At 36.1% G+C, this 14,015-nt stretch overlaps 1 protein-coding gene across 1 annotated transcript in view; it reads right to left on the bottom strand.

Annotated features, from left to right (window-relative positions):
• csmd3b (CUB and Sushi multiple domains 3b) overlaps positions 1-14,015 on the bottom strand; it is a 1,051,207-nt gene that overhangs the window by 788,346 nt on the left and 248,846 nt on the right. The window contains exon 4 of the mRNA XM_056479206.1: positions 1,766-1,960. Coding sequence (XP_056335181.1) covers positions 1,766-1,960 — 195 coding nt within the window. The remainder of the gene's footprint in view (positions 1-1,765; positions 1,961-14,015) is intronic.

Raw genomic sequence — 14,015 nt, forward strand, 5'->3', positions numbered from 1 at the left:
ATAAATCTAAATGTTCAGTTTTTTGCAGGTGTTCATTTTGTTTACCCTGTATATGTTTGTTGACTCCCTAAATGTTGGTAAATAATGACCAAGGTGAGCAATTCCAGCTAAAAATCTTAATTAATACTATATTAAAGGGGACTTTTTGTCGCCGACGAGTGAGCATGTGATGTGTTTTCGATGTTTTAGAAGCCTCCAAATGAAAGGTTCAGTGTTGTGCCATTTCTAATCAAAACAAGCCAGTACTTTAAGCCAGTCATTATTAACTTCAGTGCTGCTTTTATGGTAAAACCTCCCCACAACTTTCCTCAAACAAAAAAGAAAACGGACAGATACCATCTAAGACATAGATTAATTTTTATCAGGGTAACTTACAAGTAGAAAATTAAGAATGTTCTGTGGTATATTTTAATGAATATTCAATTAATAAATGCCTTAATGCAGACACAAAACTCAACATGCATTATAAAATCTATTTAAATGCATTCCATGTGAATTTAAAGTCACATAAATGCTGCAGCAGTGCATGTAATTCCACACTTAATCAATAAAATATTCAATAACCAAACCATAACCTTTATAAGATTAATGTAATTTTTTTTTTAGAAAAGCTGCCAAAAAATATCTTCCTACAAACATCTTGAAAATAAATAAAATCACAAAATAATGCATCAAAAAGAAATTATGTTGTAAATAATGTTTAGTTTCTTAAAAGGTATTAATTTAAATATAAAGAAAAAAAATTGTTCTCCCTGTATATGTTTTTTGACTCGCCAAATGCTGATAAATAATGAACAAGGTCAGCAATTTCAGCTGAAAATCTTCTTTAATTTTCCATTAAAATGCACCTATTGTAGCAAACATGTATTGGATGTCCGAGAGGCCTCCAAATGAAAGGTTCAGTGTTGTGCCATTTCGAATCAAAACAAGCCAGTACTTTAAGCCACTCATCAATGACTCCAGCACTGCTTTTATGGTAAAATCTCCCAGCTACTTTCCTTAAAAAAGGGAACAATACCATCTAAAACATAGATGCATTTTTATCAGGGTAACTTACAAGTACAAAATTAAGAATATTCTGTGATATTTTTATGAATATTCAATGAATAAATGCAGTAATGCAGACACAAAACTCAACATGCATTCCAAAATCTACTGAAAGGCATTACATGTGTATTAAAAGTCACATCAATGCTGCAGCAGTGCATGTAATTCCATACCTAATCAATAAAATATTCAATAAACAAACCATAACCTTTATAAAATTGATGTCTAAGTATTTTTTAACACAAAAAAAGTTCCTTCCTGCAAAATCTTGAAAATAAAGTACATAAATAAATCTCAAAATAATACAACAAAGAAATGATGTTCAGTTTATTAATTTAATTTCAGGTATTAATTTAGCTTTCCCTGTATATGTTTATGACTCTCTAAATGCTCATAACCGATGACTTGCATTCAGCAAGGTCAGCAATTTTAGCTAAAAATCTTGTTTAATATTCTATTAATAGGCACCAATTGTAGCGAACATGTGCTATTTCGACATCCGAGAGGTTTCGCAATGAAAGCTTCAGTGTTGTGTTCAGTGTAATCAAAACAACCCAATACTTAAAGCCACTTATGGGTGTATTCACTCATACATGCATGCATACAAGGACAAAAGGACACAGGAAAACATCAAAGATTCATGCAGGGGAACAGGAAGCACAAACACGCGCGCGCTGACAGTGTCTTTATCATGCAGGACGCACAGTTGCATGCTTACCTCTACAGATGGGCACTGGAAAGTCCCATACGGCGGCGTTGCCCGCATTAGTCACACAGGTGAGCTGCGGATGGCCGTCCAGCACGTAGCCGGTCACACAGCTGTAGCGGATCTTGTCGCCTACATTAAAGCGTGTCCCGTACAGAATGCCTTTAGGCGGGACGCCAGGGTTCCCACAAGAACTGCTCTGCAATTCTGAAAAGGCAGAAAAAAGGAACACTTGTAATACTGCATTCATGGTCAAAAAATGGCGTTGATAAGTAGACTTAAAGATGAAATATTTGAGCAAATCCATTCAACTGTCAATCTAGCTATGAATTTTTTTTTTTTAACCAAAATATTGACCCTTTCTATGTTTTTTGTGTAGGCTTGTATTTTACAGTGGTGTGAAAATACTCAAAAATGTCTCTGTCAATGTTTTTAAACAACTATATTTGATTTACCAAAGTCACACAAGTTGCAATTTCCCATCCGTCACATCCATAGCCAAGCTTTTCCCTCATAAATACAAACATGTCAAATAAAGTCAAATTAATAGTCAGTCACCGATATGGCCCCCGCCACTGAGTTTGAGACCTCAGCCTTAAAGCTAGTATTTGAATGATTCTCCTGCATAATGTCTAAAGTGATGACAAAACAGGTGATTTTTGCTTACATTTTTATAAGGCTGAACAGAATGAAATGCCATCAGTGTACACAGCTTTCCTAGTTTTTCTATGTTGCAACTGGGAGATCAAAACAAATAACCCCAAAAAAGCTAAAGCAGCGCAAACACTACCAGATTACTGTTGAGTTTGCGATAAGGAAAAGCGCTAAACACGTGCGGGCATTTCTTCTTTCCTTTTGTTCACTGTGAGTTTAGTTTATTGATCTGCTGTCACTCTATGTGGGAGGAGTAATACAGCTATCAGCCAATCAGATTTGAGAAAAAAACAGAACTGTTGTATATATACAGTTGAAATCAGAATTATTAGCCCCCGTTTATTTTTTTTTTCCCCAATTTCTGTTTAATGGATTTTTTTCCCAACACATTTCTTAACATAATAGTTTTAATAACTCATTTCTAATAACTGATTTATTTTATCTTTGCCATGATGACAGTGAATAATATTTGACTAGATATTTTTCAAGACACTTCTATACAGCTTAAAATTGATATTTAAAAGTTTAACTAGGTTAATTTAGTTAACTAGGCAGGTTAGTTATTGCGGAATGATGGTTTGTTCTGTAGACAGTCGAAAAAAAATTTGTTTAAAAGGGTTAAAAATTTTGACCTTAAAATGGTTCATAAAAAATTTAGAACTGCTTTTGTTCTAGCCGAAATAAAACAAATAAAACTTTCTCTAGAAGAAAAAATATTATCAGACATAATGTGAACATTCTATTGCTCTGTTAAACATCATTTGGGAAATATTTAAAAACGAAAAAAAATTCAAAGGGGGGCTAATATTTCTGACTTTTTTTTTATTTATTTATATATATTTATTAAAAAAAAAAAAAAAAAATATATATATATATATATATATATATATATATATATATATATATATATATATATATATATATATATATTTATATAATTGAAATAATAATATTTTGCAATACTGAAAATGTCTTACTGTCATTTATATTCAACGAATGCTTAAGAGAATATCATAATGACCCTAAACATTGAAACTGTGTTAATATACAATCATACATGTATTTATTCACTCAGAAAGTTTGATAAAGCACTGGAAGATTTCTCAGTGTCGAGTCAGACCAGTCATCCACCATACATTCAAGAATATAAACAAGTTTTTCCATCATAATTCATAGAAAACAAAAGTATTATTGGCACTATTACTAAGGAAAACAAACGAGCCCAGGGGCTACAGGTGCAAAAGCATCATATTTTATTTGAATTATTTGTTATTTAATCGACAATTCATGCTTTATTTCCCAACTGGACCCAAACCAAGGGCAGAGCGGCAGCATTTAGAAATGACTGTTGCCCAGGGACTAGTTTGGGAAATAAAGAGAGAAGTGCATTGATTGTGCTGTTACACACGACTTGGGTGGTAGAGATCCTGCTAGCGGGAGGCAATGAATTCACCGCTGACTTTTAGAAGCTTTAGACAGACAACTCCAACAATAGAGACCTGTTTAAGCTTTTCAACCTGTTGTTTATAGACCTTAAACTGGACTGCTTATTGTGTCTTTATCCCTGAAGACTCAGCAACCACTTAAAGGGATACAGAGTTAAAACAGAGTCAATATAAAATATGCAAAACATTCATTTTCAATAGATTATATCTGTCATATCTATTGTTTTATTTAAATAGATATTTGAAATATAGAAATTAAAACTATCTATTAATTCAATTCAATCTGCCAGATCTCTAAACTGATTTGGGGTCAGTATTAAATTACAATAACAAAATTGATCTTCAACATATGGGTGAAGTAATTTTGCATCTTTATTAAGCATAACATATATGTAAATTAAACTATCTATATAGTTATTTATTTGTATATTTATATCCAATTTTAGTGGATGTCTTGTGTAAGCATGGTAAAAATGTATGACTATCATTTATTATGAAAAACAATCCTAATATATATTTTAAAAAGCTGTATTACTTTTTTGTTTAGATGCTTTAAAACTGTTCCATTACTATTGATCATGTTGAGAAAAGTAACAAACAGAGGATCTATAAAGCAAGATTAATTACTTCATTAAAGAAACCACCAAGAACATTAACTGGATAAAGATAAACTAAATGTCTAGACTGCCACATGAACTGCAAACCATTTGCAAAAGAAACAATCTGTTTTACATTGTCCACATCCACAATGTTATGCTAAAACGCCACTTAACTCTTCTTTCCTGTGGTTTTTCCTCAGTGGTTTTGTAATTATTTATAAAGTAATCACAAATGCTCTGCAAGTTATGGATTTCTAGCTAAAGACCCACTCGTATTGATGGTCTGGAGCTATGAACATGTAGCAGTCTATGTTATGAGGCTAGTGTTTCTTAATGACTGCTACATAAAACAAAACGCCAATACGTCTACTTTTCAAAAAAAAAAAAAACCTAATTGTATATATTATAAATGTCACTAACTAGAATGATTGAAAGACGTTTAGTATGATATTTATCATCTAGGACGTCGCCATTTTGTTAAAACATGCAAACATTTGCAAACAAAACACACTGCGTGATGAAGCCTGCTTGAATTTAGTTAGAATTACATATTTTAAGATATGAAAACAAATGATATCGCTGGGCAGTTCAACGAATAAGAAGTGGATATTAAAAGACTTACATTTTAGTCGCAATATAGTTGTAAACGAAACATTTGTGCGCATCAGAGTGCCACTGCCGTTTCTCGTGTGAACCGGTTAATTGAACGAATCAGTTAAGTCAACGATTCTATTTGAGAATCACTGAATCAGCTGTTTGAAAGAATCGTTTCACAAAGACTTGACGCCATCTAATCGCGGTTTTAATATTATATTTATTTATCCAACCAGCCCAAAAACGCTGAGCAAAATATTATCATCATTCCATTTGGGACAATCACATGCAGTGCATGTTTGAATCAGCCGTTTGAAAGAATCGTTTGATTAAACGATTCAAATCATCCAAAAGACTTGCTGCCACCTAATTGTGGTTTTAATATCATATTTATTTATCAAACCATCCCAAAACACTGAGCAAAATATTATCATCAGTCCATTTGAGACAATCACATACAGTACATGTTTGAATAGGCCGTTTGAAAGAATCGTTTGAATAAACGATTCAATTCATTATTCACAAAGACTTGCCGCCATCTAATGGTTTTAATATCATATTTATTTATCAAAAAAGCCCCAAAACACGTCAGCATAATATTATCATTATCATTCAATTTGAGACAGTCACAAACAGAATATGTTTGAAGCTGTTTGAAGAATCGATTAAACGATTCAATTATCATTCATAAAGACTTACCGCCACCTAACGGTGGTTTTAATATCATATTTATTTATTCAACCAGCCCAAAAACACTCAGTAAATATTAAATATCATCATTCCATTTAAGACAATCACATACAGTACAAGTTTGGACCGTTTGACAAAATCGTTCGATTAAGCGATTCAATTAAGCATTCATAAAGACTTGCCTCCATCAGTTTTAATATCATATTTATTTATTTAACCAACCCCAAAACAACACAGCAAAAATGATCATCATCACAAATAAATTATGATATTATTATATAATTGTTGACACCTCAATGAGACACACACTCCAGCAGAGTCATATTTAGTCCTCACGTATTAGTTTGGCAACTCCCCATATTTAATATCCCTAATTACCTTCATCTGAGAGCGAGTAAAATTAAACAGGACAAATTAAAAAGACGGACGCCATCCAAACAAGCCTCTCCCTTGTCAAGACTGCGGCCCCTGATCTCTGGATGCTACAGCTGGATAAATGAAAGATCTTCGCTGTATAAATCGCCCAATCTGAAGTACAGGAGCATCATCTCTCCGCATGCTAATGGTGTTGATTATAACCTGCTGACGCCTGATGCACATTTAGGAAATGAGAGTGTCGGGAAGCGGCAACTCCGCCGCGTCTGGGTATGAAAAAGCGTCACATTGTAAGGATTGAATAAAAAAGGATAAATGTGATAATCTTGTGTCAGCATAACAGGCATTCAAAGCCCTTGAGGCCTGTCAATTTTGCCATTTAGAGTGGTGATGGATCACTCGCGTTTGTCATTGAGGCCGATGGGAATATCAATGAAACGAAAATGAGAGATTCGGTACATCAGCGGAAAAGACAACAGAAAGCAGCCAAACTGTCCATGCAGAGCTCTGTCATTATAACTGAGTGTGTTTCGGTGATGGTCACACAATATAGGCTACTAGTGTAGTGTCCCTGCAGAAAAATCCAGCCTAAACCAGCCTAGATTGGTTGGCTGGTTTTAGCTGGTTGACCAGCCAGGTTTTAAAGGGGTTTTGGCCATTTCCAGGCTGGTTTCCAGCCATTTCCAGCCTGGTCTTAGCTGGTCAGGCTGGAAAATGACCAGCTAAATCCAGCCTTCGTCAGCCTGGTTTAAGCTGGACATAGCTGGGCTCCCAGCCTGACTAGGCTGGTCAAGCTGGTCATTTTCCAGCCTGACCAGCTAAGACCAGGTTGGAAATGACTGGAAACCAGCCTGGAAATGGCCAAAACCTTTCTTAAACCAGGCTGGTCAACCAACTAAAACCAGCCAACCAGTCTAGGCTGGTTTAAGTTGTTTTTTTTTCAGTAGGGGTAAGAAGCCAGAACACAGTATGGTGTTTATTATGGAGTCAGATAAGTTTTAAAAGTAGTTCTGATCTAAAAAAGGAGGTGTGTTAAGGCACATAACTATTTTGAGGAACTAAAATAGACTGCACATTAGACCAGCTGAAAGCAGGTCTAAAGTCAGCAAAGAGCACATTAGTTGTGCATCTCGCTTGCACATTGCTTAATACACACCGGATGTACAGCAATACGCAAATATATTTACAAATGAAAAAGAATTAAAAGAATAAAATATAACAAAAATTATTATTTTCTACAGAAATATAAAAAAATCACTGCTTTCATGCCTTCATCTCGGGGGGCGCTTTTAGTTTATTCAAGACAATTTGATTTTGTATAATGTTGTTATTATTAGCAGTATTATTTATTATATGCATATTTATATTTGTTTTATTAAAAACAAGCTTAGATTTGTCCACCTGTCAGGTTTTGAACCATATGGGGTATAGCATGTCTATTGTTTATTTATTCATTTGCTGGAAATTAGAACTGAATTTAGAAATAGTTTTAAAACAAATCTTTGCGCTTAACAAATTAAATTAAATATTTAGGCTAATGAATGTATGTGCGTACAACATGTTTCCTTATCCACAAAAGAGAGTGAAAGTAAAGAATGAGGAGGCTCATTCTCGCACTGTAGGTGCTCTGTTTAACTGTTTTCTCGCTAGTGAAATGTTCACTTTTTCCACTTACAAAGTCATGTAATTAGCAAATGCATCATGGCGCGACGTAACTGACTCTTTAAGCGAATGGGAGATGAGACTCTGATTGGTTTATTCTCAAAACACTCCTATAACTCATTAGGAGAATAAGCACAACACTGTAAGCTGATTTTTCTGTCCTTAAAATAGCAAAAGTGGATTCAGACTCACCCTTAATGCTTTCGTGCCCTGTGCTTTGGACTTTGCGCCTAGATCACTAAAATAGAGCCAAATGTTTTAGACAGATGTATACTTTTGTAGTGGTTACTTAACTCATAAGCATATTTGTCAACCCTCCCGTTTTTCCCAGGATTCTCCCATATTTTACAGTTCTATCCTGCTATCATCCCATAAAGGTATTTTCTCGTATTTCTCCCTTTTTGTTTGTCTTTCTTTGAATGGTGGCAATAAACTTTAAATAGCCGATCCTCCCTATACCGCCAAACCACCAGGGGCTGTCCCTTGCATGCATATACATATATATATACATATATATATATATATATATATATATACATATACATATACATATATATATATATATATATATATATATATATATATATATATATACATATATATACATATATATATATATATATATATATATATATATATATATATATATATATATATATATATATATATATATATATATATATATATATACATATATATATACATATATATATATACATATATATATATATATATACATATACATATACATATATATATATATATATATATATATATATATATATATATATATATACATATATATATATATATCTACAGTATGTATATGTATTCATGCTTAATGAAAATGTGCAAATCCTTAAACAAGCACTAAATTCACTACAGAATGTTACGTTTTCACACACTCATCAACCTTTCACATCGTAATACTCACTACTCTGGAGTGCTTTTACAAGGACTACTTCTTACTCATACGTTGCATTAATGATGGTGAAATGAAACTTTCTGAAAGACTGAACCATGCAACTCAATTGTATTAGAAAAAGGTTCGTTACTCGAAGCTTCCCGAATCAGAGCTCGATGAGGACCTCTGCTTAAAGTGTGGGAAAGCACTGTGTTGCAAAAATGTCAGACATTCAGAACTAACTCATTCATGTAGCAATACAACAATAATAATATAAACAAATTACTCAAATATTGTAGTTTTTAAGGTATGTTACATTACACCACTGATGACTGGAGTAAAATCCAAGGTCTAACTGGTCCTACACCCACCCACTTGTTCCGAGTGGAGATCCAACTGACGATTTCTGCATGGGAAGCAAATGCTCTAAGGAGCAGACTTTGGGAGTGAGGCTTATGGGTTGCACTCGTCAGCTGGCCTCCGTTAGACACTATACCACAATATGCATTGGTCTTCTTTAAAAATAGTTGTAAATAATACACTAATATACTTTAGTATGGTCCAAAAGCTTTTTACTATAAATTACAATTGTTTTTGTTGAGTTACTGGTGTGTGGGTGCTTTGAAACAGTAATAATCTCTCTATACACTTTACTAACCCACGAGGGTGTTTAAACCTTTGAATCAAAATTCGAAGCAGTCACATGGGTACAGGCAAAAATGAAGCTTCGGATGTCACTAATCATGGTACTTTTACTTGAGTATGATTTTTCAGTACTCTTTCTACCACTGCTTACTTATGAACTTAACAATACTAACCAAAAGTCAAAGCTTAGTCAAAACGGCTATAGCAGGGACAAACAGCAGAACAGAAATACACAACACCCACAGCCAGCACACTAGCAGGACAATTATCACTTCATTTCATTTATCATTTCAAAAGTATTCAGAATCACATTTTTCGAAAATGCTTTAAAATTAATAATGATTAAATAGCACACTGTTTCCATACAGTGTCTGCATAAAACCCAGGCTACAGGACTGAACTGCAGTGTGATTGAGCAAAGGTCACGGATCTTCCAGTAATCTGTCTGGTAAGTCAGTGTGACACAGATCGGCCCCGGGGAGACGCTGGCCTTCTGCAGGCCCTGAGATCTCCTGCCAGAGCAAAAGAGAGATGGGGAAACATCTGAGCGTGGGTTGATGCCCTTCACCGACCCATCAGCAGCATCTCTTCAAGAGAAGACCAGACCACAGACCAGACTCACTGTCAGGTTCACTGATGCTACTTTTTAACTGTAACGCTGTTTATGTGATTTCCGCTTTAACTTGCTTCATCTGGGAATATGTGAACACAGTGAGATGATCAGATCCGCACAAAAACTACTTTATAGTTCATATATTTTCCTTCAGTTTATTCATTAGGGGTTTCCACAGTGGAATGAACCGCCAACTTATCTAGCATATGTTTTACACAGCGGATGCCCTTCCAGCTGCAACCCAGTATTGGGAAACACATATACACTCATTCACACATGCACTCATTCACTACGGCCAATTTAATTTATCCAATTCACCTATAGCGCATGACCGTGGGGGAAACAGGAGCACTCAGAAGAAAACCCACGCCAACATGGGGAGAACATGCAAACTCCACACAGAAACGCCAACTGGCCCAGCCAGGACTTGAACTAGCTAACTTCTTGCTGTGAGGTGACAGTGCTAACCACTGAGCCACCGTGTCGCCTACTTTATAGTTACTTATACTTATACTCACTGAAGCTAAGCAGGGCTGAGCCTGGTCAGTACCTGGATGGGAGACCAAATGGAAAAACTAGTGAGGCCAGCAGGGGGTGCTCGACCTGCAGTCTGTGTGAGTTCTAATCCCCCAGTATAAGTGAAGGGGACACTATACTGTCAGTGAGCGCCGTCTTTCGAATGAGACGTTAAGCTGAGGTCTTGACTCTCTGTGGTCATTGAAAATCTCATGACACTTCTCGTAAAGAGTAGGGGTGTAACCTCGGTGTCCTGGCCAAATTCCTGTTCTTACTATCATGGCCTCTCAATCATCCCAATCCATTGAATTGAAATCCACTCCCCCTATAGCTGGTGTGTGGTGAACGCACTGATACTGTTGTCCTGTGGCTGCCGTCGCATCATCCAAGTGGATGCTTCACATTGGTGGTGGTTTGGAGAGACCCCGCTCATGATTGTGAAGCGCTTTGTGTGTATGGCCATACATAATAAAATGTGCTATATAAATACACACATTACATTACAATATCGTCAGTAAAAATAATGATGGTCTGTACAGTTTTCTTTTCAAGTCACTGGCGATCATGCACATGTGTCAAAATGTTCATTTTATACCCTTGAACAGAGCAGAGCTGTCTAGTTTCTCTATGGAGCTAAACCAGGAACCAGATAAAACCAGCTTCACATATTCAAATGAATGTATCATTCAAGTAATCTGTACAAATCCATATTCATAAGAGGAACAGCAAGTTCTCCAGTTCTGAACGGCTGAGAAGCTCTCAAAAGGGCTTTAACGAGAAGCTTGCAGAAACACAATTCTTTCATCTTCCCTAGTGAAAGACGCCACAGCGCCGCATCGGTTCCTTCTCTTCTGTTTTATTAACAAACCTTTCCATCTAAGATGCACAGCAAAGGAAATGTTAGTGATGGCATGTTTTGGGGATTCTATCACAGCCAGCATGTCGTCATGTAAAATTAAACAGAGCTTCCGAATCTCCAGCAAATCTGCCAAAGCTATACAGTTCATGGCAAGGAAAGAGCGATTTATCATCTGTGGCATCAGTGTTACTCTGCCATTTATTTTCGAAAGCAAGTTTGCTTAAACACTAAGGATTCAACACAGAAAATAACAAGGCAAATGTTCTCTAATGTCTTATCAAAAGTGAAGGAAATCGATTTATAGATTTTAAACTACTCAAATATTTAGGAGGGAGGCACATTTGAGATCCACAGTTTTTATTTAGCAAAAAATGGGTTACTGTGAGGGGATCAATTGATTCATGTTAAAGGAATAGTACACTCCACCTCCCCCCAAATAAAAAATAATTTACAAACCCTCAAATTCACATGATTTTTCCCCCTCAGTACATTAAATTAACAGTAAAAATTTATATATATATATATATATATATATATGACCGGCCACTTTATTAGGTACACCTGTCCAACTGCTCATTAAGGCAAATTTCTAATCAGCAAATGACATGGCAGCAACTCAACGCATATAGGCATGTAGACATGGTCAAGATGATCTGCTGCAGTTGAAACCGAGCATCAGAATGGGGAAAAAAGGTGATTTAAGTGACTTTGAATGTGTCATGGTTGTTGGTGCCAGGCAGGCTGGTCTGAGTATTTCAGAAACTTATGACCTTCTGGGATTTTCACACACAACCATCTCTAGGGTTTACTGAGAATGGTCAGAAAAAGAGAAAATATCCAGTGAGTGGCAGTTCTGTGGGCGCAAAAAGCTTGTTAATGCCAGAGGTCAGAGGAGAATGGCCAGACTGGTTCCAGCTGATAGAAAGGCAACAGTAACTCAAATAAGCACTCGTTACAACCGAGGTCTGCAGAAGAGCATCTCTGAACGCACAACACGTCCAACCTTGAGGCAGATGGGCTACAGCAGCAGAAGACCCCACTGGGTGTTACTCTTATCAGCTAAGAACAGGAAACTGAGGCTACAATTCACACAGGCTCACCAAAATTAGACAATAGAAGATTGGAAAAATGTTGCCTGGTCTGATGAGTTTCAATTTCTGCTGCGACATTCGAAGGGTGGGGTCAGAATTTGGCGTCAACAACATGAAGCATGGATCCATTATACTTTGTCTCAACGGTTCAGGCTGGTTGTGGTGGTATAATGGTGTGGGGGATATTTTCTTGGCACACTTTGGGCCTGAGTATTGTTTCTGACCATGTCCATCTCTTTATGACCACAGTGTACCCATCTTCTGATGGCTATCTTCAGCAAGATAACACGCCATGTCATAAAGCACGAATCATCTCAGACTGGTTTCTTGAACATGACAATGAGTTCACTCTACCTACACAGTCACCAGACCTCAATCCAATAGATGGCATGTGGTGGAACAGGAGATTCGCACATGGATGTGCAACCAACAAATCTGCAGGAACTGCGTGATGCTATCATAATTATAAATATTTTGTATTGAATTTTTTAATATACACACAATATTTATGCACAGTGAGTACAGTAAATACAACCTTATATTTTGGATGCAATTAATGGTGATTAATCGTTTGACAGCACTAATTAATATATTAATTTACAAGTTATGTTTAGTAACATAACATACAGAGATAACTTAAACTAATAGAAATAACAATGCACTCACAAACAAACAAACAAAAAAAATCCTAAATAATTTACTTTGTCTTTTCATTATAAACCTCCATGACTCTCTTTCTCCCTAAAACAGATTTTAAAGCACACTGGTGTATATTGCATGGACAAACTAACCATGAGACACATTTTTTTCACTATCTTCTCTCTTGTGTTCTGCTGGAGAAGGAAAGTCTTACATGTTTAAAGGCAGATTACATGATGACATACTGCGCTTAAACACAGTGAGGATTTCAACATCTTAGTGACTTTGAAGGCAAAGGTTCTTCACAGAACACAGTTTTATTAATATTTATTAACAGTGAAGGGGAAAAAACAATTTATAGATTTAAAACACTGAAATATAGAGGAGGGAAAAATCACACTCTTGGCCCGAACAGGTTTTGAGTGTTTTACAGTAATTTCAGACTATATACCAGTATTCCTTTCATGCTTTGAGTATTCAGTAGGGGTTTCACCAAGGATTTTATGGATTTTAATCAGTGAACAGCTCTTAAAAAAACTTCTTTTTTTTTAAGCGTGCACAAAATGTACAAATCTAAAGAGTCATATGCCACAATAAATAACATTTTGTTCATTCATTCATTCATTCATTCATTCATTCATTCGTTCATTTATTCATTCATTTTCTGCCACTTTTCCGTGTCGCGGGGGCAGCAGTCTTGGGAAAGAACCCCACACTTCCCTCTCCCCAGACACTACCTCCAGCTCCTCCGGGTGGATCCCAAGGCGTTTCCAGGCCAGCCGAGAGACATAGTCCCTCCAGCATGTCCTGGGTCTTCCCTGAGGCCTCCTCCCGGTGGGACATGCCTGGAACACCTCCCTAAGTAGGCAACCAGGAGGCATCCAAAACAGATGCCCGAGCCACATCAGCTGACTTCTCTTGATGTGGAGGAGCAGCAGCTCTACTCTGAGCTCCTCCCGAGTGTCAGTGCTCCTAA

The sequence above is a fragment of the Danio aesculapii genome, chromosome 19 (assembly GCF_903798145.1).
Source record: "Danio aesculapii chromosome 19, fDanAes4.1, whole genome shotgun sequence".
NCBI lineage: Eukaryota > Metazoa > Chordata > Actinopteri > Cypriniformes > Danionidae > Danio > Danio aesculapii.